General features: G+C 38.0%; 1 protein-coding gene across 1 annotated transcript; it reads left to right on the top strand.

Moving 5' to 3' along the window:
* The first annotated feature begins 2,309 nt into the window (after positions 1 to 2,309).
* capn12 (calpain 12) lies at positions 2,310 to 22,043 on the top strand. Its single transcript, XM_084717753.1, has 22 exons — positions 2,310 to 2,528; positions 4,865 to 4,934; positions 5,755 to 5,873; positions 9,499 to 9,632; positions 9,764 to 9,935; positions 10,015 to 10,098; positions 11,246 to 11,331; positions 11,443 to 11,520; positions 13,177 to 13,367; positions 13,472 to 13,722; positions 13,838 to 13,849; positions 13,981 to 14,060; positions 16,060 to 16,182; positions 17,778 to 17,814; positions 17,916 to 17,987; positions 18,433 to 18,478; positions 18,790 to 18,851; positions 19,171 to 19,239; positions 19,392 to 19,470; positions 19,563 to 19,679; positions 21,455 to 21,507; positions 21,614 to 22,043. The coding sequence occupies exons 1-22, from the start codon at positions 2,328 to 2,330 to the stop codon at positions 21,638 to 21,640; spliced, it is 2,163 nt and encodes a 720-aa protein (XP_084573879.1). The 5' UTR covers positions 2,310 to 2,327; the 3' UTR covers positions 21,641 to 22,043.
* The last annotated feature ends 2,629 nt before the right edge of the window (positions 22,044 to 24,672 follow it).

The raw sequence follows: 24,672 nt of genomic DNA, 5'->3' as shown, positions 1-24,672 counted from the left end.
AGTTCACCCAAGTCTTTCTCTTCATCGTATTATTTATCATCATCATCGTCATGGTCACAGTTCACAGTAAACCCCCCCTGTTACAGTAGCTGCTGTGGTGATTGGTGGTCTGATGCCTTTATGTGGAGGAGACTGACACCTAGTGGTTGTTTGGGAGAACTGCAGGTCTCTCCTCTGGTCCACTGTATATGGATTTAATCACCTTCCTATTCAACACAACAGTATCATATGTCTATGAATATGTTCAATAAATTGATCAGCGAGTTTCTGTTTGACTGTTTGTGATTTTCTGTGTCTCTTCTCAAGCTCAGTCACATGTTTTTGTGCAAAAACAGTTTATTTGGTTTTGTTTGTTTGTTTGTTTTTTCTGGGAATTTGGTTGATGTAGACACTTTTTAGTATAAGTTATCATGAAAACCACCTACAATTCAGAGTGTGACTCTTATTAAAAAGTACATTAAAATTTGCATGTATGTGTGTGTGTGTGTGTGTGTGTGTGTGTGTGTGTGTGTGTGTGTGTGTATGCTTATCAATGGTGTTTGATATTTTTAAAGTAATAAAAACATCCTGCATTTTTGGTGTTGTAACACATTGTTGTAGCTGAAGGAGTCTGGGGCCACTTTTTTTAAGCCTTTGCTCCAGAAATGGGAAGTTACGAAGTACAAATACATGATTACTGTACTTAGGTAGATTTTTCAGGTACCTGTGCTTTACTTGAATATTTATTTTCTGACAACTTTTTACTTTTACTTCCTAAAATTTAACACAAATACCTGTACTTTTTTACTCCTTAGATTTTCAAAACATGCTTGTTACTTTATTTTTACACTGCATCACTGCACACCACCTTCCACACACCAAGACTGATTTCATCCTAAATGGATGGAACAATGACACATGGAGAAGACCGTGTGTCCATCAGCGCACGCGACGTAACACGACGAAAATGTCCTAAGAAGAAAAACAAAGACGTACAAGTAACACGACAAAAAAGACGTGACAATCCAAAAAACAACGTAACAAGCCCAAACAGACAAAGACTATCCAGATGAAAAAGATGTAACAAGATAGACGTAACAAGACGAAAAATGACGTAACAAGCCGAAAATCTCAGAGAAGACGAATCTAGACAAAAAAAGTAACAAGACCAAAAAGACATAAGAGGACGAAAAAAAACGTTAAAAGACATAAGACACAAAATACAACACAAAAAAAGACATAACGAGAAGAAAAATGATGTCACAAGATAAAAAAGACGCAACGAGATGGAAAATTACGTAACAAGACACAACATTCCGTAAAATTACATAAGGAGACGAAAAACTATGTGACAAATATCAAGACAGAAAGATGTAATTAGATTTTTTTAAAAAGTAAAAGATTTAACAAGACGAAATGAAGTCACGAGACAAAAAATGCAATGATTTAACATGACACTTTTCAAAAATTATGTAACAAGACAAAAAACTGAAAAACGCATCAAGACGAAAAGAGGTAACGAGTGATGTAACAACACGAAAAAGATGCACCTACACAAGAAAGATGTAACAGGACAAAAACACAAGACAAAAATGAACGTAACAAGACGAAAAATTACATCACAGAGAAAATGTTCAGCTTTGTACAGAAACAGAATTGTCATTCCTTTTGCTTTTATACTTTGAGTACATTTCAGAGCCTGTGATATTTCACTTTTACTTGAGTAAAGAAGTTGAGTCAGTATTTCTACTTTTACCAGAGTCTTTTCGAGTATCTGTACTTCTACTTGAGTAAAGAACGTGTACTTTTGCCACCTCTCCTCATCTCAGACCAATCAAAATGACTGTTAAAGGACATATGTCGTAACAATGCAAAAACACGTTTGGTGATTGGGTGTTAATATTTGGAGAGCCCAAGATCTACCTGAAAATTACCTGGAAATAAAATGGTCATGATAGTTTTATAAGACGTTTCCTGGACAGCAGATTGAATTAACAAAGACCGAAAAAAAAAATGCAAAGACTTTGAGTTTTTGTGTCAAGTCTACAGCTGTCCAGATATTCAGCCATTAATTATGATTTTCTTGCGGGTCAATAGCAGCTTGTCGCCTCTTTGTCTCGCTCTGGATCATAGTGACGATGATCGATAAATTAGTTGAGTTCAAAGAGCCTCTTGGCACCGTGTCATTACTCCGACTCCAGCTCTCCGCGGCCCCCGGCGCTCTGCATACCTCTCCGGGCTGGGCAGAGCCGGGGAGGCCCTCTCTGGCGGAGGTGGGTGTGTGCTGGTGACTGTATTTAAGCACCGGCTGCTGCTCGCACTGTTTTTACTGTACATCCATCGACAGCATGGCGACTGACAGGAAGGCTCCGCTGGGCTCCATCGAGAACCCGATCAAGTTTAAAGATCAGGACTTCAGGACTCTGCTGGAGGAGTGTCTGAAGTCCGGGCAGATGTTCGAGGATCCGGCGTTTCCAGCTGAGCAGAAGTCCATCGGTATGCCCGAAGATCCCGATCCAAAGAAGGCCATCAAGTGGCAGAGACCCAAGGTAGACCACTTCCACCACTGTCCTGTCCTGCTGTGCTTAGTCTGCATTTCATGTTTGCAAAGTTTAATACAAAGGAAAGTTGTCTTCATGTACATGTTGTAGCTTGTTTTTTACTTGTGCATTTTAAAACAGATGACTAGACTATAGAGTAATCTGAAATGCAATCTCCCACATCTTCTTGGCATTGCGTCTTCATAGAAACTGTGTTTAGTTGATGGTGATTCAACCAGGTGTGGCTCAAGTTTCTTCCCCTCAGTAGAGGAAAGTAAAATAACACAAATAATACTCCCAGAACAAGAGCTCCCAAACTTTTTTTTATGTCAGTCATCATATTGGAATAGATGCACATGAGACCACAGACCCCCAAAGTTTTTAATTTTAAATTACAATCAATCAGCACAGCAAACCCTATTTCTAACCCTGTTCCTTGTTCCAATTTCCAAAAAAATGCAATAAATGTTCAAATATTTCCCCTACAGTGCACCCAAGGACCCATGTTGGTCCCTGGACACTAGTTTGAAAACCAAGGGAGACTAAAAAGCAAGAATAAAAATAAATAAAAAAGGAGTGCTATGAATTTTTATGCTACCTAAGGAACATATAGGTTCACATATTTGTACATATGCACATATAGGGCTACATCTAATAATTCATGTGCTGATTTCTCTCTTGTTTGGTCACTAAAATGTTAGAAAGTAGATGCAAATGTCCATCACATTTTATCAAATGTCTTCAAATGTATCATTTAATCAAAATCCTAAAGGCATCCAGTTTAATATCACAGATGACAAAGAAAACCATTCAAACAGGAGAAGCTGGAAGCAATGATATTTTGGCATTATTCCCATTTTTTTCCCCCCAGTGCCATTTAAAACACATTCTGCAGGCATACTAACATTTAATTTTGGCACACAGTTTATATAAGAAAGGTGTCTATAGTACATGCTACAGCTTGTTTTTCACCATGCTACATTTTTAAACCGATGCTGAGACAATAGAGCAATGTGAAATGTTTTTCTCAGCGTATTCTTCATTGCTTCCTCACAATAACTCAGCATAGCTGATAGAGATTCAAACAGGTGTGGCTCAGCTCTGAGGAACTTAATACCTGGAGGAGTTTCCTCAAGAAAAGAAGAAAGCAATGGAAGAAATACCACAAATAATACTGAAAATATTTTTAAAGTAATCTCCTAGAAGGTAGACTTGTGTGAGTAAAAAGATACGCCGCAAATTAAATGGTCAGTTCCATATTATGGCCCAAATAAAGGATTATAAAAACGTAAACCACATGAAGAAAGTAGAAAAGTTTCAGGGGCAAAGCGGTGGGAGGGTGGCAAAATATATATATGCTGATTTAATTGCAAGCAGTCACACATGTCTAAGCCTTTCTTCACTGAATATATCATCACATAAGGAGCAGATCATTAAATTCTGTGTTATTTTACAGTTTTTATCATGTTTTAATCAATTTTGAATAAAAATAGATTCAACTAAATGCATTTTAAGTGAGTACTTCAAAGAGGGGACTATAAATTCTATTATAGAAGGTATAAGTACAGCTGATTATGGCGTATGCACTGCACACTATTTCAAAGTCTAAAGTCATGTTATTTGTACGCAGACTGAAGAGAATGAGTTGAGTTAGAATAGGACTGCAACTAATAATTACTATTTTTATTGACTCACCTGCTGATTTCTTTCTTGTTTGGTTGATTAAATGTCAGAAAATAGAAACAAATGCTTGTCACATTTTATGAAATGTCTTCAAATGTATTGTTTAATCCAGACCCTCTGTTGTTTGCTCACCCATGATTTCCTCAGTTCCTCTTTTTAATCAGTGCTGTTCTTATTTTACTGCTTTAATAATTACAAAATCATTGTTTTGGGTGTGTGTGGGTGGGGGTTACTTTTTTGTTGTGTGCACTTTATGTTACATTTTGATTTTATGAAAAGTTCTAGATAAATAAAGTCCGATCGATTTATTGATTGAAACCCCAGAGATATTCAGATTAATATCACAGATGACAAAGAAAGCAAGTAAACATTCATACTTGAGAAGATATATCTGTATTTATTTTATTTTGTGCCAAAACCCCCTCCTCTGCACCGTCTTGGTGGAGTCACTGCCCTTTTTTTCATTTACATATGTGCCAACACATTGCGTTAATAACAATAAAGTTAAATTGAACAGAATTTCTAGCCTTTTGTTAAAACTTCCTAATCGTCTTTTATCACTTATAGTCATGCTGTTGATGCCCCACACTCAGTCATAAACCAGTTTATGGTGTTTCATCATCTTCTGCTCACGTTGTCCTCCTCTTGCTCCACTTCTGTAGGAGATCCATGAGAATGCTGTGTTTGTGGAGGGCACAACGGGGACCACTGACATCTGTCAGGGTCAACTGGGTGAGTACATCAGAAAAACTTGCTCATCCACCCTCCTCAAAGAATGAATGCTGAAGCTGGAATACGTCATGGTTAGTTAGTGAATTGGCATTGCACAACATCCACATAACACAAAAGCTGAAACTCTAACATGGTTGTTACTGTTTTTCTGATTACATTAAAATGCAGTGACTTCACATGATGTCTGCACCACACAGCCCCAGAGACACAACTTCAAACACGCCGCGAGGGGGAAAGAGGAGTGACACTTTGTGTTCCCCAAACCCTAAAACTGCAGGGGGTCCAGACCCCATCACAGCCCTGTCTTTAACAGCCTGCAGATTCTGTTACAATCTGTCTGCTTCTTATTTGTGGTGAACTATAAGATTGTTTTCTGCGCAACAGCAAACTCTCCCTGCTCCTCTGGGAGTTCTAGATTGATGATTCATGGCACCGGTTGCGTGCAAATGTGTCAATGGTACAGATAAATTCCAGCCTCCTTCTTCCTCCTCTTCTTCTTCTGTGTCTGAGTTTTATGTTCAATCTGTGTCCCAGGATGTGTTTTCCGTGATTTACGCAGTTACTGCAACATCTCCAGAGAAACAACATGGAACAGATGTTTGCTGTTGGACAGGAATGTGTCTTATTACGTGTGTTAGAGACAGAGTTTAACCTGCCTGAAAAACGTTGACGAAAACATGAATCACGCTTCATGGGAGACAAATGCCTGCTGGGCTCTTAGATAATTTGATATGTAGAAACAAATCATTCACTCCAAAGCACCGAGAATCTTCTAAAGTGTGAAATTTGCCATTTCATGTGTTTTCCTTTTGTTTATCAGGTAACTGTTGGCTGCTGGCCGCCCTGTCCTGTCTGACCATGCACCCCACCCTCTTTGTGAAGGTGGTGCCTCCGGGCCAGAGTCTGTCCAAGCCTTACGCAGGGATCTTTCATTTCAGGGTGAGTACAGATTAGATGTACAACAGTAAGACTGCAGCTAACGATTATTTTCATTACTAATTAATCTACAGATCATTTTCACAATTATTTTATCAATCATTTAATTAATATAAAAAAGAAAAATGCATTATTCCACAATCATTATAATTCCCCAAAGCCCAAAGTGACGTCTTCAGATTGCTTCTTTTATCAAACCAATGGTCCAAATACCAAAGACTCTTCATTTATTATCATAAATATCAAAGAAAAGCAGCAAATCCTCACATTTTGGAAGCCGGAACAGCAAACGTTCAAATGATTAATCGATTATCAAAATAGTTTTCCTTCGACTGACTAATTGTTGTAGCTCCGTACGGCAGAGGACCTCTGGCTCCCTGCCCTTTTTGCTAATGAGTTGTTAATTAACCCCCGATCAAGCCAGCTGAGACTCACACCTTGTTGGCTGCTGACCAGTCAAACAAGGACACACAGAAACCGTCTTCATTATATGTACCATGTATGCCCAAGCTCAATCTCATTTCTCTCTCCATTTTTCTCTGGACACGTTGCTTTATGAAAGCAAACATTTATAATAAGCTGTAATTCAATCAGGATGTTCACATCAAGGTTTTAAAAAAATTATTGTAACAATTTTATTTTGGCAGCGTGGCTCTACTTACTTGATGCTCCAGAGAAGATCTGAACAAGTTTATTCCACACAGTTCCTTAAGCTGTCACATCTGTCACCAAAGAGAGATTTACTTTTGATGAACACATGAAAGAAGAATTGAAAATTTATATAAAATCTAAATGCTTACAGAAGGCAAAGCTGGTGCCCAAAAGCTCCCGTTGCCAGTTTGCAACTAATTTGTGGTGGTATGTACTTTTGTTTGTGAATATGCGCTACTAAAGGTCAGTATCAGCTGACATAATAAAGAGTAATCCACTGATTTAGCATTGCACTTTTATAACATTGTTGGACTCATGATGGACAGTTTTTTTTAAGTATCAAAACTGATGCAGCAGAACCAGAGATACCATAATTTTTTATTACAACAATTCTTCTTCTTTGTTAAAAACCTGGTTACCCACAATGTAACTCAACCACTAACAAGATTCAGGTTTGCGATGCAGTTGTAGTTAATGTAGCCTTGAGCCATTAGCCTCAAACAGAGATGAGGAGCGGACCACACAGGTCTGGTAAGTTCATGTCTTTGTATCTCTACATCCCTTGAATTTTTTCATTTTCAAACTCATCAGTCATCAGTACCAACCTACTTTGACATAGGTGACCTGCTCTGGAGCCACACAAGTCTACCAAAATGTGTTGAGTTACTCTTTAAAGGATCAGTGTGGAGGATTTAGTGGTACCTAGCGGTGCACTTGAAGATTGCGAATAATCTCACACACTGGACCTTGAAGGTGGGATCTGTTTTATTCCCTGTGCCAAAATATTACTATATTGAAATTATATGTTACATATTTAAACATTAATATTTTGTATTCAAATGAACAGCAGAACAAACCTAGAGTCGCTAATATTCCAGGAATATTGTTCAAAATACACATAGAGGGGCAAGAAAAGGGTGTTATTGGGAGTCCAATTTACAGGCATACATTTGGGATGAAATAGCATTTATCAGGAGTCTATGCTGCAACATTTAAACTGGTAAAAATGCCAGAGAGTATAAAACATAAATATGCAACATAAAAAAAAAGATAAGGGTTGTTCTTGAGAAAGCGACTATCAAACAACTTTGCATGTTTGTCTTGCTCAGTCAGCTCAATTTGTGCTGATCACAGGCCAAATATAACAAATAGATTCTGTTGTGTTAAATATTATATTGAGCTCAGTATAGATATAAAAGATTAAGCTTGATTTATATAGCTATTTAACTGTAATCTTGTGTAATTCCATGTTAATATTTTAATTTCATCTGACTGGCTTCATTCTTTTAGACGTTCAGTGAGGTGCCTGTCACGCCACTACTCTGACATTTAATTAATCAAACAGGTATCAACTGATCTTGGAGTCGTCGCTGCCTGGAGGTCTCACACATAAAAAAACAAACAAATAAAATCTCATCTTTATCACCTCATTAGAGGTGATCCTAATCTAGAGGCTTCTTTATTCAACTGCTTTGATCTGCAGAGATCAACAAAATATCACCTGATGAGGTGAATCAGTGTTGTTAAAGCAAACGCAGCAGTCAGATACGCATCATTTTTATGATTTTTACTCAGTGATTACTTTTCCCCCGGAGCGTTGGACCTTTACAGGCTGTTAGGGAGAATGTGACATGACTTAACAAGCAGGACGGAAGGACTGGAAACTAATTTTGCCCTGTCAGGGTGATTGGAGAGCAGTCCAGACATGCAGGTAGTGACTACCCCTGGGACACACACACACACACACACACACACACACACACACACACACACACACACACACACACACACACACACACACAGCTGTCGGTATGAGAGGCCAGTGCAGGCCTGTTGTGTACACACAGTTAGCAGCACAGTACAGCCCCTTAGTCATGACCAGTAACTGCCTTGGGAGGTGGTTATACAGATTTAATCAGACAAAAGAACAGTTTGTTTATTTGACTTTATTTGCCCTTTTATAGACCTCTGGGTTTTATTTGTAAGATCGGGACAACAGATATTTCCTTAATTCTGTTTGTTTTTCTCCCTAAACATTTTTATTATTGATATTTTTGCTCTGATTTGTGCTCAAATGTGTCACATGATAGTCAGCGGTAAAAGAAGCAGGCTACTGTGGTCTTTTGCTTAAATAAAAGCAGCAATACCACAGGGTAGAAATATTACACTACAAGTCCTGCATTCAAAACTTTATTTAACCAAAGTAAACACATCAGCCTCATCAACAAAATATATTTCAGAGTATCAAAAGTCTGCTGACAAAAGGTCCCTGTCAGCATTTTGTTATTGTATCTGCTGCATTAATGTGTTTGTGCATTTCACTGCTGTAGCTGTTTAACGCTGAGCTCATTTGATGTACTTTAGTTTAATCTGCAGCAATGCAAATATGTTTGTAGTGTTGCTGTCCTGTTAAAAACCCTGCATCTCTAAAAAATCGACTTAAGAAGGAGGAGAACTTTCTCGACCCAAGAACTGAGCATGATGAGGCAACAAAAACCTGGAGTGCATTAAACTGAACAAAGATTTGTTGTATTGTTTATGATTTCAGCTGTCTTTTTATAAGAGGAATAAATTGTTATTTTTTTCCTCTAAAAGTTACACACTAAGTAGGCTAATCCATATTCACTGTGTATGAAGACCACATCTATAATGTGTTATGGGGGCATTCATAATAATCCATTCATAATGCTCAATGATTATACTTCTAAACACACCTAATACTTTCTCATGCACTATATCAACAGTCATGAAACATTATAGATGTGACTTAAAATGAATTATTATAATAATTATAATTAACTGTGGTCAGTACAGACCAAAACACAGTTTTTGCAGATTTTGCAGAGAGAAATATCAGGGACGTTCAGGTGGTTTGTTTCCGCACACTCTGCTTTCCTCCTCAGTATTTTTATTTTATTATCATTATTTTCTCACAATTCCTCCTCCTGTCTCTCTCTCCCTGTGTGTCGTTGTGCAGTTCTGGCAGTATGGTGAGTGGGTGGAGGTGGTTGTGGATGACAGGCTGCCAGTACGCGAAGGCCGTCTGCTCTTCAGCTACTCTCACACCCGCCACGAGTATTGGAGCGCCCTGGTGGAGAAGGCCTATGCCAAGTCAGTTGCCACTACCAGCATATGTTTCTGGGTTGTAATGTCTGAGATCACCCACTCTTTTCCTGTGTGTGTCGTTACACTGATTTATACACGCAGCCGCCACAGATCACTCTCTCACCTCTTGCGTGTAGGTTAGTTGGAAGCTACGGAAGCCTGAAGGGGGGCAACATTTCAGAGGGGATGGAGGATTTCACAGGAGGCATCGCCTACTCGCTGGAGGTCTCCTCTCGGACCCCTCGAGTCCTCTGGAGGTCTCTGACAGCGGCACTGTCTCGAGGCAGCCTGCTCAGCTGCTTCATACAGGTACACACACCTCAAAATGTTCACATGCTGCAGGTGGAAGCTCATTTAGATCCACTCAAGTTTCTCTCTGTCTTCACAGGCCAGCAATTACCGTGAGGTTGGTAAAGTGACAGGAAACGGGCTGATAAAGGGCCACGCTTACGCCATCACTGACACTGACAAGGTCAGTATCACAACAAAGACGACCCTGCAGGCTGTGCACCACTGAACTGATGACACTGTCTACTGCTGCACTGACATTTAAGGGTTGTTCTGATGTTTTTCTTTTGTTACTCTGTATTATTTTCTTGATCAGGTTCTCCATCATTGCTATAACCCAAAGCCATTTCATGTCATTGTTCAACTCATGTCATTTTATGTTTTTCTAATGTAATTCAATTTAATCTCACTTTGGTTAAATGTAATGTAATTCATCTAATACAGTCTCAGTGAAATGTTATCTAATCTCATCTCATTTTATCTCAGCTCAGTTTGAATGGAATGAAATTAAAGATGATCTTTTCCTGGGCCAATCTTATCTCATATCATCTCATGTAAATAATCCAATATAATCTCATTTAAGATAAATAATCGAATATAATCTCATCTCAGCTTTTATATACACATATATATATAAATAATCATAACATCATATAGATCATATAATCTACATAATCTAGTCTAATATAATTTCATTACATCTACATAATATAATCTCATCATATCTAAATAATCTAATCGAATATAATCTAATATAACATAATATAATATAATATAATATAATATAATATAATATAATATAATGTAATTTAATGTAATATAACGTAACGTAACGTAACGTAACGTAACGTAACGTAATGTAATATAGTCATATGTCATTGTGTCTAATATTAAATTAATCAAAAAGCATATTATATCATTCATTCTCACTTCAGCCCGCTCTAATTCAATCTACTCTAGTTGACAAATAAAATAAAATAAAAATTCAGCACATTAGCTTTTCTGGAGCTTTTTGATCATATCACATGGTCTTCTTTTGCGGTTGAAGTTTGCCCTGAATTCTTAGATTGTTTTTTAGCACTTTAAAAAGTTTTCATTCATGTTGGTTTAAAAGCTGAAAGTTTATTCTTGACCTTGGAAACGGCTTCAGAACAGCTGCTAATGGACCAAATGCTGTTTTCAGGTCAACACACTTACAGTCAAATTTTTTAAAATCTCATCTAATCCCTCTGTTCAAATTTAAAAAATGAGATAAAACTAACTGACAAAATAATCATAGAAACTTGTGAATAACAGATAAGACTTCAGTTTCTTCTCTGTTTATGTTTTAGGTGAAGAAAGCGTCAGAAGAGATTTTGTTGTTCAGGCTGAGGAACCCCTGGGGTTTTGTCGAATATCGTGGACCCTGGAGTGACAAGTTAGGAACTTCCTGTTAGCGCATGTGGTAATAGAGAGAGAGCCCACTTGTTCACAGATTATAACCCTCCACAGATTATAGAGTTTCTCTTTTGTATGTGCTTGACTGCAGGGGTAAAGAGTGGGATGACGTCGACAAAGCAGAGAAGGAGAGGATCGAGCTGAAAAAGAAAGAAGACGGGGAGTTCTGGTATGTGGCAAAAACACACCAACCTGCAAGTATCAATACCACACTGTGAAAAATTCAGTAAAAGTATATAGTATAAAAATAAGTATAAATGAGTAAAATTTACTTTAAATGCTCATTGTGCAGTAAAATGGTCATTGTCAATGTTTTAATATGAAATGTGATGTTTTTGGATTCATATCACCGCTGCATTAATGTGTATGATGCATGTTGCTGCTGTAGATGTTTAAGGTGGACCCAATTTCAACTACTTTACTTACTGTTGAGTAGTTTCATCTACAGCAATGCATCATGGTCTGTAAGATCATCATATGTTTGTAGTCTGGCTGTCCTGTGAGGACCATATGTCTCTAAAAAGTTAACTTTTCATGAGCTCAGAAAAATGACTGTTTTAGTTATTTTTAGCTTAAAAAGTGGAAGAATATGCCTTTTAGGTCAAAACCTAGTTTATGGCTGTGGTCAATGTGCTCCTGAGGACATATTTAAGGACAGTCTGGCCCTATAAATTTTGAAAGAGCAACAGTCAATAGGCAAACTCCAACACTCGACTGACTAATGGTGTAGCTTCATCACTCAGTCAGGACGTCATGAACAGGCTTTTGTGGTTATAGAGTTGGCCATGCTTTGCTGCCGCCCAGCCAAAAATTCAAAATCACCAAATTTGGAGATACGTCCCCTGCAGTCCAAAACACGTGTATTTCTTTTTTACTTTCAGTATGCACTGCAGCTGCCCTTAAAAAGTATCTACAAACAATTGGGACTCACTACTTCCTCCTGTAATTGAGCCTTGAACTTTGACCCTCTTGCTCATACACCCATCACAAAGGACTGAGAGTCAGAGTAGCTAGAAGAGCGTGCTGGCTTGCATAATCCAAAATGTGACTGATATCCTGGTATTTTTGGCACACTGCATTTGACATATTATGTATTAGAATATAGTAAATCCTTTTTTGACAAACTAAATAGTATAGTGGTGTGAGTACTGAAACACACAGGTGGTTTTCACTGAACAAGAATGATATGAAAAAGTGTCATTTCAAAAGTAATAAATTTGGTGTGGTAAAAATGCTAATATTTGTCTCTGAAATGTAAAGTTGCAAAAACTGAATTTAAAGGTGTAAGTGTGTAAAATTCACATGGATCTGTCTGGAATAAAATATACCCAAGCATGTTTTAATTTGTGTGTAGTCACCTGAAAATATTTTTAAAAGTTTTTAGTCAAAAGGCTGTTTAAGAAGAAAAGCAAACTAGTCAAACTACATGACAAAAATGTATTAAATGCAACATTGTGTAAAACAGTAAGCGACCTCTAATTTAGGATTAGAAAGGTGCATTGTTTTTCCTGTACTTTTGTACATAATGTTTCTTTTACCATTTTGAAAACTATTAAAGTGGATAAAAAATTAAACAGTGCATTGTTTTACACATTTAAATTCCTAACTTTACTGGTCACATATAGGAGATGTAAATGTCCTGCCCCTTAGCACTTTAACTTTTTTTTTTTTTCAAATCTGGCCCTTCTCAAAAAGAAATGAAAGGGGAAAGTGAGACAAATTGGTTGCAATCTGTCAATCATGATACAAAACCCTACAAACGGGTCCTTTCAGCACAGCAGCCTTCTTGAGTAAATGTAGTTTGATCTATGATCTTTTCTTTCAGGATCAGTTCTGAGGATTTCTCCACCCTGTTCGACATCGTGGAGCTCTGCAGTGTGAATCCTGACACTCTCGTTGAGGGAAACACACCTGTCTCTCCTTCCTCTGCTGCCCCTCCGTCTACCTGGAACATCAGTGAACATGAAGGATTCTGGGTATCGGGGAGCTCTGCTGGCGGTAGCCGCAGATACAACAGTATGTTTATCACTTTATATTACCACTAACATGCATTTAAGCCCAAGCTGCATAATTTCTGCTCTCATATTCTTCTTTCTTCTTCTTCTTCTTCTTCTCCTCAGAGTCATTCTGGAAGAACCCTCAGTTCCAGCTGGTTCTCACAGAGCAGGACCAGCCAGATGAGGACGAGGATGATGAAGATGATGATGACGAGGATGACGATGATGAGGCGCTGACCCCAGAAGAGAAGAAGAGAGAAGAGAAGCAGAAGCAGAAAGCCAAACAGTGCACCGTGTTGGTGGAGCTGCTGCAGAAGAACCGCAGGAAGAAGGACAAAGTCCACTTCCTCTACATCGCTTTCCACGTCTACAAGGTCACATCAACACTAATCTGCTTTTAGTTGGCGTATTGATTATTGATTTGTTTAATATTCTGGGTGTCAGCATCTGAATAACTCATACTCATCTTTTTGTTTGTTCTTTTTGCAGATTCCTTCTGATGTAAGTATATTATGGCCTATAGAAAAATACATTTTCATTATCACATTAGACCAATATCAGAACAGTCTTATATATTATATGTCCTATACTCCTAATAATTATGACCAAGTCTTATATCTTTCTTCATACAGCTGCAGGGTGTGTGTCTGAGCCGCAACTTCTTCCTGAAAAATCGCCCTGTGGGTCGCTCTGGGAAATACAAGGCTCAGAGGTAAAAGACCATCATGAAAAAAAATCTATTTCTATCTATTTGTAATTATTTAATTATCTGTCCATAAAAGCAGATGCTTTTACTTGATACCTTTAGGGACTGTAAAACTTCTTATACACTCTAACTCCAACTGTGTACTGACTTAAGCGTAATCCCAATGTATTTTTTTCTAATATTTATACCTCAATCAGAATCAGAAATATTTTTATTTTATTTTATATCATTTCCTTTTACTTTTTATTTAACATAACGTGACATGAATAAACATACAACAATCAAAAATAATAAACAGAAAGAATAGAAGAATGGAAATATATATAAAAACAGAAAATAAGATATGGGTAAAAATAAAAAGTAGAAACAATATGTATACTACAATATAAACTTGCTTTCACACAAAACAAAGTAACAAGTCTCCAACTGAATCTAGAGCTTGAAGAGAAGAATGAATAAGAAATGCTTTTGTCCCAGAACTCTTGACAATTGGTGTAAAACTTGACCATAATAATTCAAATGAGCTAAAGTCGCTATTTTATGTGGTATACTTGACTGAAAAGGCTGTTAAGTAATTTTCTTTATCTCGTGAGAGAATTCAAATTTGATCAAAAAAAAAAAAAATTACTTTATCATCCAAAATAAGAAAACTAATTCAGCCAGTGGTGTCAAAAACAAAGACAATACAAGTCATCTAAAAGGAGCCATCATTGCAAAATGTTAACTTATTTCTTCTTTAAAAATTATTAGTTATGCAATTAATGTAATTAACAAAGCATGTGATACTTCGCTTCTCGTTCTGTATGTGCACTGAAAACAAACCCAGATGTTTCCACACGGCCCTGGATCTGAAAATGGGATATAAACAAAGTATTCCAGCAGGACAGGGGGAGGACGAGGGGAGATGAGGGAAGCAAGACTGACTCCAAAAGTGTAGCAAATATTTACCTGACGTTATTCATGCAGGTGTGTTTATTCACCTCAAAAAGGCATCTGTAAGCTAATGAGTAGCATGCTAACCGCTAGTGAGCACCAGCAAGCAGGCACTGGCTGCGTGTGTCTCTGTGTGTTTATGGCTGCTCTTTCTACATTGTCCGTCCTGTCGCTCCTCTTTTCACCCTCGTCTCTGTACTTTCACAAAATAATTTAAAAATACATTCAACAGTCAACATGGCTGGAGAGACTGAGCGTCAACAGCTGAGCGCAGTCGGCCTCTCCGTGGGTCACTGCTGCAGTCAGGTTGAGAAGCGAGAGTGAAGATAAAGTTTAAAAAATAAACTCCGAGCTCTCCTCTCCCCGGTAGACAGGTCCGCGACTCCTCCGTGGGTTGCTGCTGCAGACAGGTTGAGGAAGAGGAGTAAGGATGAATCTACTTTTTAATCCCAGAAGTTAAAAACATAAACTCTGAGCTCTCAGTGTTTCTTCCTCCAAAAGCTTCGATCCGTCCCCGGCTCTCAGCTGCTGTCTTTTGGCTCCGTGCCTCAGCCGCTCCCCGGTCCTCTGCACACTTGCATTTTCATAGCGATAAAATATGACTTTCCCTCATTGAGGCTTACTCTTACTTCAGGCTGCAGACGTGTTGGATTCGACCATGTTTCTCCGTTGTTACTGTTGTTCATGAATTTGAGGTTCGGAGCTTCTGAAGGAGCGCTGAAGGAATGAGTGTTTGTTTAGCTGTTGTGTTCAAACATCAACTGCCTCTCTCCAGCATGAATCATCCCACCTCTAAAACAAAAACAGGAAACAATAATATCAAGTCTTTAGGAACAAATTAATTGTCAAAGTCATGAAAAAGTGAAACGATAGAACAAAAGCACCTGTGAGATATGACAAAAAGTTTACCTCGGGGGTCTGCAGGTGCCCCAGTCGGTAGAATTAAGGTTAAAGTGTTGTCTATGTACAGTATTTATAAGACATGTATATAAAATATTGCTGTGATGTTTTTAGTTGATTGCTGAAGACTTGTTGAGATGTGGGAAGTCAGCTTGTTAACTTTGTCCCTCAGGGGTGTGTGGAGAAAGCTGCATCTGGACCCGGGTCACTACATCATCGTGGCGTCCTCCTATCGACCCAACCAGCCAGGAGAGTTCTTCATCCGCATTTTCTCCAAGACTGGGAACACTCTGGGGTAAGATGGAGGGGATTTAGCTCCGAGGACTCAGAAGATCCCAAAACAGGACAAAAATCAAGAGAAGGCTGCTTTATTTTTTTCTAGCCTGGTGTCATAAAAACAGCTCCATTTATGAGCCATCTTGTGTAAATGTTACGTGTTGAGCGTGTGCGTCGTCTCGCGTCATAGATATTTTGTTAAATCACAGACCCACAATGCTTCCTGAGGGCTCCCTGAATCACCTCCTGCCTCACTCTCTCTCATCAGCACAGTCATCATCACCCACACTGCCCTGGACCTACACTCAAACTTACACTGTGTTCCCAGCAGTAGGAAATTGCAATTAGTCTCAACAACAACGAGCTATTAAGTCCACCTCTTATGGCTTCTGTTAGCAACAACAGTCAATTATACGGCGGCTGAGAGCAGTGTAGTATGAGTACTCACTATGACTATAATAATTATCTTAATTTATTGCATTTACTCAAGTACTACTGAAGCACCGTTTTGGGGTACTTGTTCTTTATTTCAATATTTGCAATTTATTTTATTTTATAATCTACTCTCTATAAATACTGTACTTTTTTACCCCACAACATTTATTGAACAGGTATTGTTATTAGCTCTGATTTTTATGGTCGACCTATAAAATATGTTGCCTTATCATAGATAAAATTTTAGAATTTTAGGTCAAACTTTTATGTTTTTAAAGAAACTAAAGGGTTTTACTGACCCGTTAATGTTTTTTAAGTTTATTTCCCAGCTGAAGAGTTCAACGTACAACTCAAATATTTAGTGAAGGCAGTTCTCAACTTTTTGTTTTTATATACAGTGCATATGCAAAGCTCTGCCTGGATTTTGTGCCGTCACCTATAATAGTGATAAAGTTGTAACTTTCCCTGCAACAAAATTATCAGTGAGCTCCTGAGGTCCAGAAAAATTCATATTTTTCATCATATTGTGTGCTCTTTTGTGGGAGAAAAAAATCTTTCAGGGCCTTTTGGGGCTCCATAATTTCAATTCTAAATGGAGACATTATTAACAATGAGAATCCTTACTTTTGATACCCATTTACATCTTGTTTGTGATAGTACTTTCACTGTGTTTTTGCCTTCAGTTGTAGCTTAGTATTTTAGATTGCGGTGTTACAGCCATTACTTAAAGCTACTACAAAGAACTGTCATATTGTGTTGATTTCAGAGGCAACCGTGGACAAAATTCATAGTTTCCTGTGCCATAACCACAAAATACAATATCAAAAGTAAAGTTATCTAAAGTAAAAACTCCTTCTGCTTCTTTTTAATGGACTAATGGAACTGGGAAAATGTAAACACAGGCTCTTCCAGCCTGCATGCTGTAAATATATTTTTCCTGATTTCACAGAAAATCTAACCCGGGTGCAGGCATTAAGAATAACTATGTAGAAATAGCCAATCTTCTCGCTGATGGTCTTGTCTGGGTCATAGTGGCCTTAAATTGAGACTGTTTCATAACCAGTTAAACACTCTTTGCAGCAGCTCTATGTAAAGGATCTTTTTAAGTGTGAAAAGTGGTTAAAAAAAAAAAAGATAATTTAAGAGAGCAGCACTGACAATCTGGTCTTTGTGTTCCAGGACTCAGGACTTCACCTGCTCCTCTGTCTTCCTCCCGGTGAGTCTGATCCATTCACTTTACAACCCCACCAGCCAGTTGGAGCTACCCAAAAGAAAGAAAGAAAGAAACTTATATTTATGTTTGTTTGTACTGAACAGGTTATGGCAACTCCCGTCTCCCCGGAGGATCATATGAAAGTTCAGAAGACTTTTGACGAAGAGGCCGGCCCAGTAAGAAATTCTCCTTAATATACTACATCACACTCTAAAAACAAATGTTTGGCTTAACATGAAACAGTTGGCAGCAATCTTTCTGAATCATGACAACATCTGATGAAATTATGTTGTTGTTAAATTATAAAACTACAAGTTTTTAAGTTGGTTACGCATAAAAACTAAGTTATTGCAACTAGTTTTTCCACATTACTTAATTACCGTAATTGTGAACACAAGCTTTTAAGTTGATCAACACAACTTATGAAAATGTTTGCAACTTAAAGGTTTATCAAAATCAATAAATATTTTAAACATTTTTATCTTGCAGCCATGCATTTAATAAAATGATGGAAACAAGTCTCCCGAATTACTTTTTAGAGCATAAATTGCATAATAAAAGTGTAAATTTTGAGACTTTGGTTAAATAATCCAGACTGATCCTTTTCGTCTCTCTCGGCAGAATGACAGACTGAACGCCAAGGATCTCATGACGCTGTTCAACTCAGGTTCCATCATCATGTTTTACATTTTTTAGCTGAACATGACACAAAGCTTCTCCACAAATGATCTTCGACTGTATGTTACCTCTAACGACCACTAGGTGGGAGCAAAGTAGTGACAGGTTCCCTTAAAAGTTGGAACGGTGAAGTCACGGAGGTCAGCAGTCTAGACAGAGGCTCATAGCTGCAGTCAGACAGAGTGCACTGAGCTAGAGTACTAAACTTGTCCTCACCTTAACCTTTTCTCAGCTTAATCCAATTTAAAGCCCTTTTTTTCATTTTCTGCATCAATGTGGGCCTTTGTTCCCTGATCACAGCTCTTGACAAAGATTACCATCTGCCACTGGAGACGTGCAGACAGCTCATCTTTGGAGAGGATGTATCCTTTTGTCCTCAGTACATTCTTTATTACAGTGAGAGCCTTGTTTGACTTTGAGTGTAGTGTATATACGTCTAGTATATTCAGGCTTATAGGGGTTACATGTTATTTATGAGTTAACATTACCTCTGCTACTGTAAAGACTTGATTGACCTCTGCTACTTTCACACTTCTTCGAGGTAGGTGCTTGCTGACGAAGGGATTTAAAAGCCCCGGTCCTCCGGCTGAGTCATCACACCACCCTGCTGTTTCACTTTCACTCTCCTTCCTCATAACTTTATCTCCGGTCCTGTTGAGATGTCCTTAACTCTGCTGCCAGACTAAAGGGCGCTCCAGTCTCAGCCGTAAACAAACGGAAACCCTGCTGTCCAGACTGCACAACCTGCAGGTACGGCTTAGTGTGCTTGTCTGTGTGTGTGTGTGTGTGTGTGTGTGTGTGTGTGTGTGTGTGTGTGTGAGTGAGTGTGTGTGTGAGTGTGATGAAGACAGAAAAAGAAGGAGGGTTGTGGAGGGATACTCTGACGCTGCTGTCTTTTTCAGTCCATCTTTTTCCAGTTCGATGAGGACTCTTCTGGGACCATGAGCCCCTTTGAATTCAGTACTGCGCTGCAAGCTGTTGGTATGCACACACATATACACACACAAACACACACACACACACACGTTGGTGCTGTTTGTCTTCACTCCATCGTCCACTCCTCTGTTTCCCAGGAATGCAGTGTGATGGTCGGGTAGCTCAGCTGCTGACTGAGCGGTTTGCATCTGGAGAGCTGCACGTGCCCTTCCACAGCTTTGTGTCATGTGTGACCAGGCTGCGCAAACTCTTCGGTAACAAACGCACCGTCACACACATACTGTACATCCACACATCCTATAAGAGCATAAAAGCAGCATACAAAATGACCAGTAATGTCAATAATATAAATAATACCCAATGAAAGAACTTGTACTGATTGTGGCTCCCTGCCCTTTGCCTCACAATGGTTTGATCCACTGTCTCCTGCTAAAAATCCTGTCTGACCCATGAATTCACTCCATCACTCTCCAAACAGACTTTGCCCCTCATTATTTCAATCCATGATCTTTTTCTAAATTTAACCAAGTCAGATTATTTGAACTTTGACTTTGTTGGTTCTAAGGAACCCCAGACCTGCAAAAGATCTCATGAGAGTGATCATTGTAATGTTTGTTCGACGTGCACAGTGTAGAAACAATACCAGTCTCACAAATCAAGGATTCCCTTCAAGACACGACCAAGAGTGAGGGAAGAAAAGTATTTCCAAGTTCCCAAAATCACAACATTAAAAATCACTGGGTCCCACCTGTTTTAGCAGTCCCTGGTCACAGTTCAGGTGTGTATGTAAGAGATAATGTACAGTGAGCAGGTCATTATTGTGAAATAAATCCTGACAGGATGATGCAGGACCCTGACAGGAAGCAGAGTTATTGTGAAATAAACTCTGAAGGGGTTTATTTCACAATAATGACCTGCTCACTGTACATTATCCTGCTTGTTACATGGTCATGTACCAAAACATTTGACACAAAATTCATTCATTCATTTTCTGTAACCGCTTATTCCCGAAGGGTCACGGGAGGCTGGAGCCTATCCCAGTTCATCACAGGGCTTTGACACAAAATATTAATCTTAAAATGATTTTAGTGATTTACCAATGATTTTATTGTCCCTTCAGAGCCGATGAGCAGAACCGTGTCCATACCAACGGTCTGTTCTTCATAGCAACAATAACAGACCTTAGAATGCTGTAATTGACCAATCAGAATTGAGTATTTAACGAAGCCATGTAATAAGTTTCCAGAGTTGTAAGTAACCCCCCCCCCCCCCCAATAATAACAATAATAATAATAATAACTGTTTAAAGCCCCGACAGGTAAAATTATTCAATGTTTTACAAAAAAGCAAATATTACAGAAAACTTCAAAGTTGACTTCACATTTTTGTAACAGATTTTTTCTTCTTCCTTCCAACACCTTCCATCTCCTCGTGACTCCTCAGATTTATCTCGTGACTCTTTGGAGGGGTCTGATCTTTTGTTTTGGGAATGACTGGACTGAACTGCAAAAAAGCAGATTAGCCCCACCATGACCAGCTACAACAGTAAAATACTGCTTACACACTGTTGCATCAGTATTACCAATCTAATCATAAAGTATAAAATATATCACTCACAGAGGAAATTTGACAGCAGAACAGGTACTTTTACTTTTGTTGCTTCAAGTATATTTTGCTGATAGGTCAGTACCTTCTCTTCAGTAGGATTTTGAATGCACTTTTGGTAATGGAGGCTGTTTATATGGCTCTACATACAGAAGACTGTTTATAAAATTACTGTTTCCCACAACAGTTAACACATTATATGGCTCATGATATGATAATGGTGAGTGACATCCTGCAGTTTGATTTTAGATCATCTACATGTGCGCAGTTTGTTTACATAACAGGTTTTCTGCATATTTGAATCACTAAATAAACTCAGGACACCTGCCCGGATCTCAGTTTTGAAGATGAACATTAAACTAGATGCAGACATCGCTGCGCGTTGAGCCTTTGTAGTCATTTCCTCCTCGTCTCTTCTCCTCAGCTCTGTATGAATCAGAGACCAGTCAGGAGGTGAAAGACAGAGGGATCAACTCTGTGAGTATCTTGTCTAATACTCTGTTATGTGTTCGTACTGACCTGGAGCTGAATGGGTTTTTGACTCGCTGTCTCTGCTCTCTGTTCACCCGTTGTGCCTCCACAGTGGCTGCTTCAGTTCCTGACGGTGTGAAGATGCTTTGTGAAGAGGCTCTCCACATTAGACCCAGCAGAGCCGCAGTCTGCTGTCCGATTCTAAAGCAAAACTCTTCTTCTATTTGTGCCTTAATCCAAAGCAGCAGATGTAGCTATATGTTAGCATTCTCATACTTTTGGCTATAACTTTAACCCATTAATGACTCTTGACTATATTTACTATCATAAGAAAAAGCCCCAAAAATGTATTTCTGTTCAAGGTGTAAACTGTCTTATCGAGTGTGGATACATATGACAAAATGTTTGATTTCAGATATGTATCATGCCTTAACTGGTCAACGTAGATGTTCTTTTGAAAATGCAATAACAATATCATCATTTACTTGGCATGCCAAATAATCAGTTTAAACTAAAATATATTAAAACTGAAGTTGTTTTGAGTCCTGTGGTACCAAGCATTTGATGTAACTCCTTATAGTTTTTCAGATACAGCCATTTCTGTACTTGTCTATTATATATTTTTTGTCACATAAAGTTACTCATTTTTTAATTTTTCACAAAAACACTAGTGGATATACAGGCTCCTATGATCCCTTGTGACCAACAACTAAAAAAAGTATTACTTTAATAGCCTTATACTTTGACTGATCTGAAGAATTTCATTTAATTTGTGTTCAGCTAGTGCTGTAAAATTTTAAAATTCCACTGTGGACATTAATGAGTTAATATGGGATAAATATTTAGTTGTACTGTGAGTAAATTCAATTTGTACAATATAGGACTGCATAATGAAATCGATGTTGCCCCCTCCACACTACACACATACAAAAAATATAAACAGTCCGGATTTAACGGTACCAAAAGCTCACGGTACGATGATATCACAACAAAAAGTCCAGAATATGAAAAAAAAAAAAAAAAAAAAAAAAAAAATGTTATTCTGTAAAACAAAACTCCACAATATAATATTTATCATGATGTTAAAAACAAATTAAAATTACGACTTATAACATGACATGTACAGCATGCACAACAGTTTTTTTTTTCTTTTTAACTTTAGGTGCTTTTGCTTTGATGTCTTGTCTTTGATAAAGTAAAATAAAAATAGCCAGCCATGACCTATAAGCATGTGAAAAAAAAAATATTAATGATGAACGATTGAATTATGTATGTGCAATTGCAAACAAAAAACAAAGCAAGAGTGTTTTTTTTATAAAATAAAAATTATAAAACGAAATAATTAACCATGCAATAACATGGTAAATATCTCTACAGTCCAGTACAGTATTGAGATCATTTTAATTATTGACAGTATTGCAATATTCAATATATTGTTGCATCCCTTATAATAGATATTCAGATATTTCAATTAGAATAAAATAAAAAGGGCAATGAACTGGAACAAAGTATGCACTAGGGTGCGACTGACAGTTATTTTCGTTATCAATTAATTTGCCAGTTATTTTCACAATTATTCCTCTATAAAATGTCAAAAAAGGGACTTTTATAATGATCAATTTTAATATTCTTTTAATGTTTTATTTTAATGTATTTCTTTGTTCTTGTAAAGCACCTTGAATTACCTTGTGTCTGAATGGTGCTATATAAGTAAACTTGCCTCACCTAAATATATCATATATCATAAATATACAAGAAAAATAGTAATGACATAATGACATATTATTAAAAATAAACATAATCTAACGTAGTGCCACTGTGTGAAAACAGTAACTAAAGAAAACATAAAACAAAAATGAATTGTCCAACAAACAGTCTAAATCTTTGACTCTTTGTTTAGTATCATAACCTATATGACAAAGAAAAGCAGAAAATTAAAAACACTTTTTGATTATCAAAATGGTTGGCAACTTATTTTCTGTCATTGACTAATCAATTATTTGACCAATCATTGCAGCTCCACATATACAAGAAGCAGTAAAGGAATAATTAAAAGAGAAACTATATATATATATATATACTGTTCCAATACATATATACACACAGAATATGTGCCATATGTGCATATAATATTCAGAGTATGGAGCAAAATCATTTAATTGTTATGTAACCCTCGTATATTACTCCACATTGTAATAAAATTGATTTAATAATTGGAGATGTGAGTTTAAAGGTGTCTTTATTCTCTTTGTCTTTTTACAGCATTCTTCTATTAACAAGTCAATTGAGCCAAAAACCAAATATAGCCCACATAATTACCCTTTCTCTCAAAGCAATTATTAAATCCTCGAGTTGCTGTTCCAAAATGATGAAAAGAAAGCGTGTTTCTAAAAATTAAACCGAAATGGTACACATAACCATTATTATACAACTGAAAGAAAAGAAATCACTGCAACCCCAACAGTTTAGTCATCCATGCACACATGAGCATACCCTGGGTAATATCTGTGCACACACACTCTCACACACACACACACACACACACAGAGTCAGAGTGAGTACTGCCTGCCCCACTGAGGGTGTGAGGGTGATGTCTCAGCAGCGCTACACGCACCATCTCTATTCTTATCGCACTGACGCCACGTACAGCGTCAACACACACTCGCCCCCTCCTCCACTACGTTCCCTCACTCCCTCCATCCATCCCTCACTCTTTCTCCCCCCTCCTGTTCTCCTCTCTAGTAACTGTCTGAATCTCACAATCTGCATCCTCCTCCTCCTCCTCCTCCTCCTCCTCCTCCTCCTCCCTGTTACACACCGGCTGCACACAGGTACACAAATACACACACACACACACACACACACACACACACACACACACAAACACACACATCAGCGACCGAGCAAATGTCCTTTCTACACATGATGCTATTAATAGAGTCTCTTCCTGTTCATCGTCAGGTGAGTACACACAGGTTGTCCTCGGCAACCGTCCATCTACATGACACACGTGATGGAGGAAAGAAAGGAAAGGAGGAAGAGAATGAGTCCATACATTCCTCTCAATGTCTGGCCTCTACATCAACTCTGTCTATTTATTTATATCCTTCCAAACCCTGTGCTTGTTCTCGTTTGTGTGTCTGAGTTTCAGCTCTGCAGGAGGTCAACCAC

Source organism: Lutjanus erythropterus, chromosome 4, assembly GCF_056507025.1.
Source record: "Lutjanus erythropterus isolate fLutEry1 chromosome 4, fLutEry1.hap2, whole genome shotgun sequence".
NCBI lineage: Eukaryota > Metazoa > Chordata > Actinopteri > Lutjaniformes > Lutjanidae > Lutjanus > Lutjanus erythropterus.
This window is presented reverse-complemented; position numbering and strand designations above follow the sequence as displayed.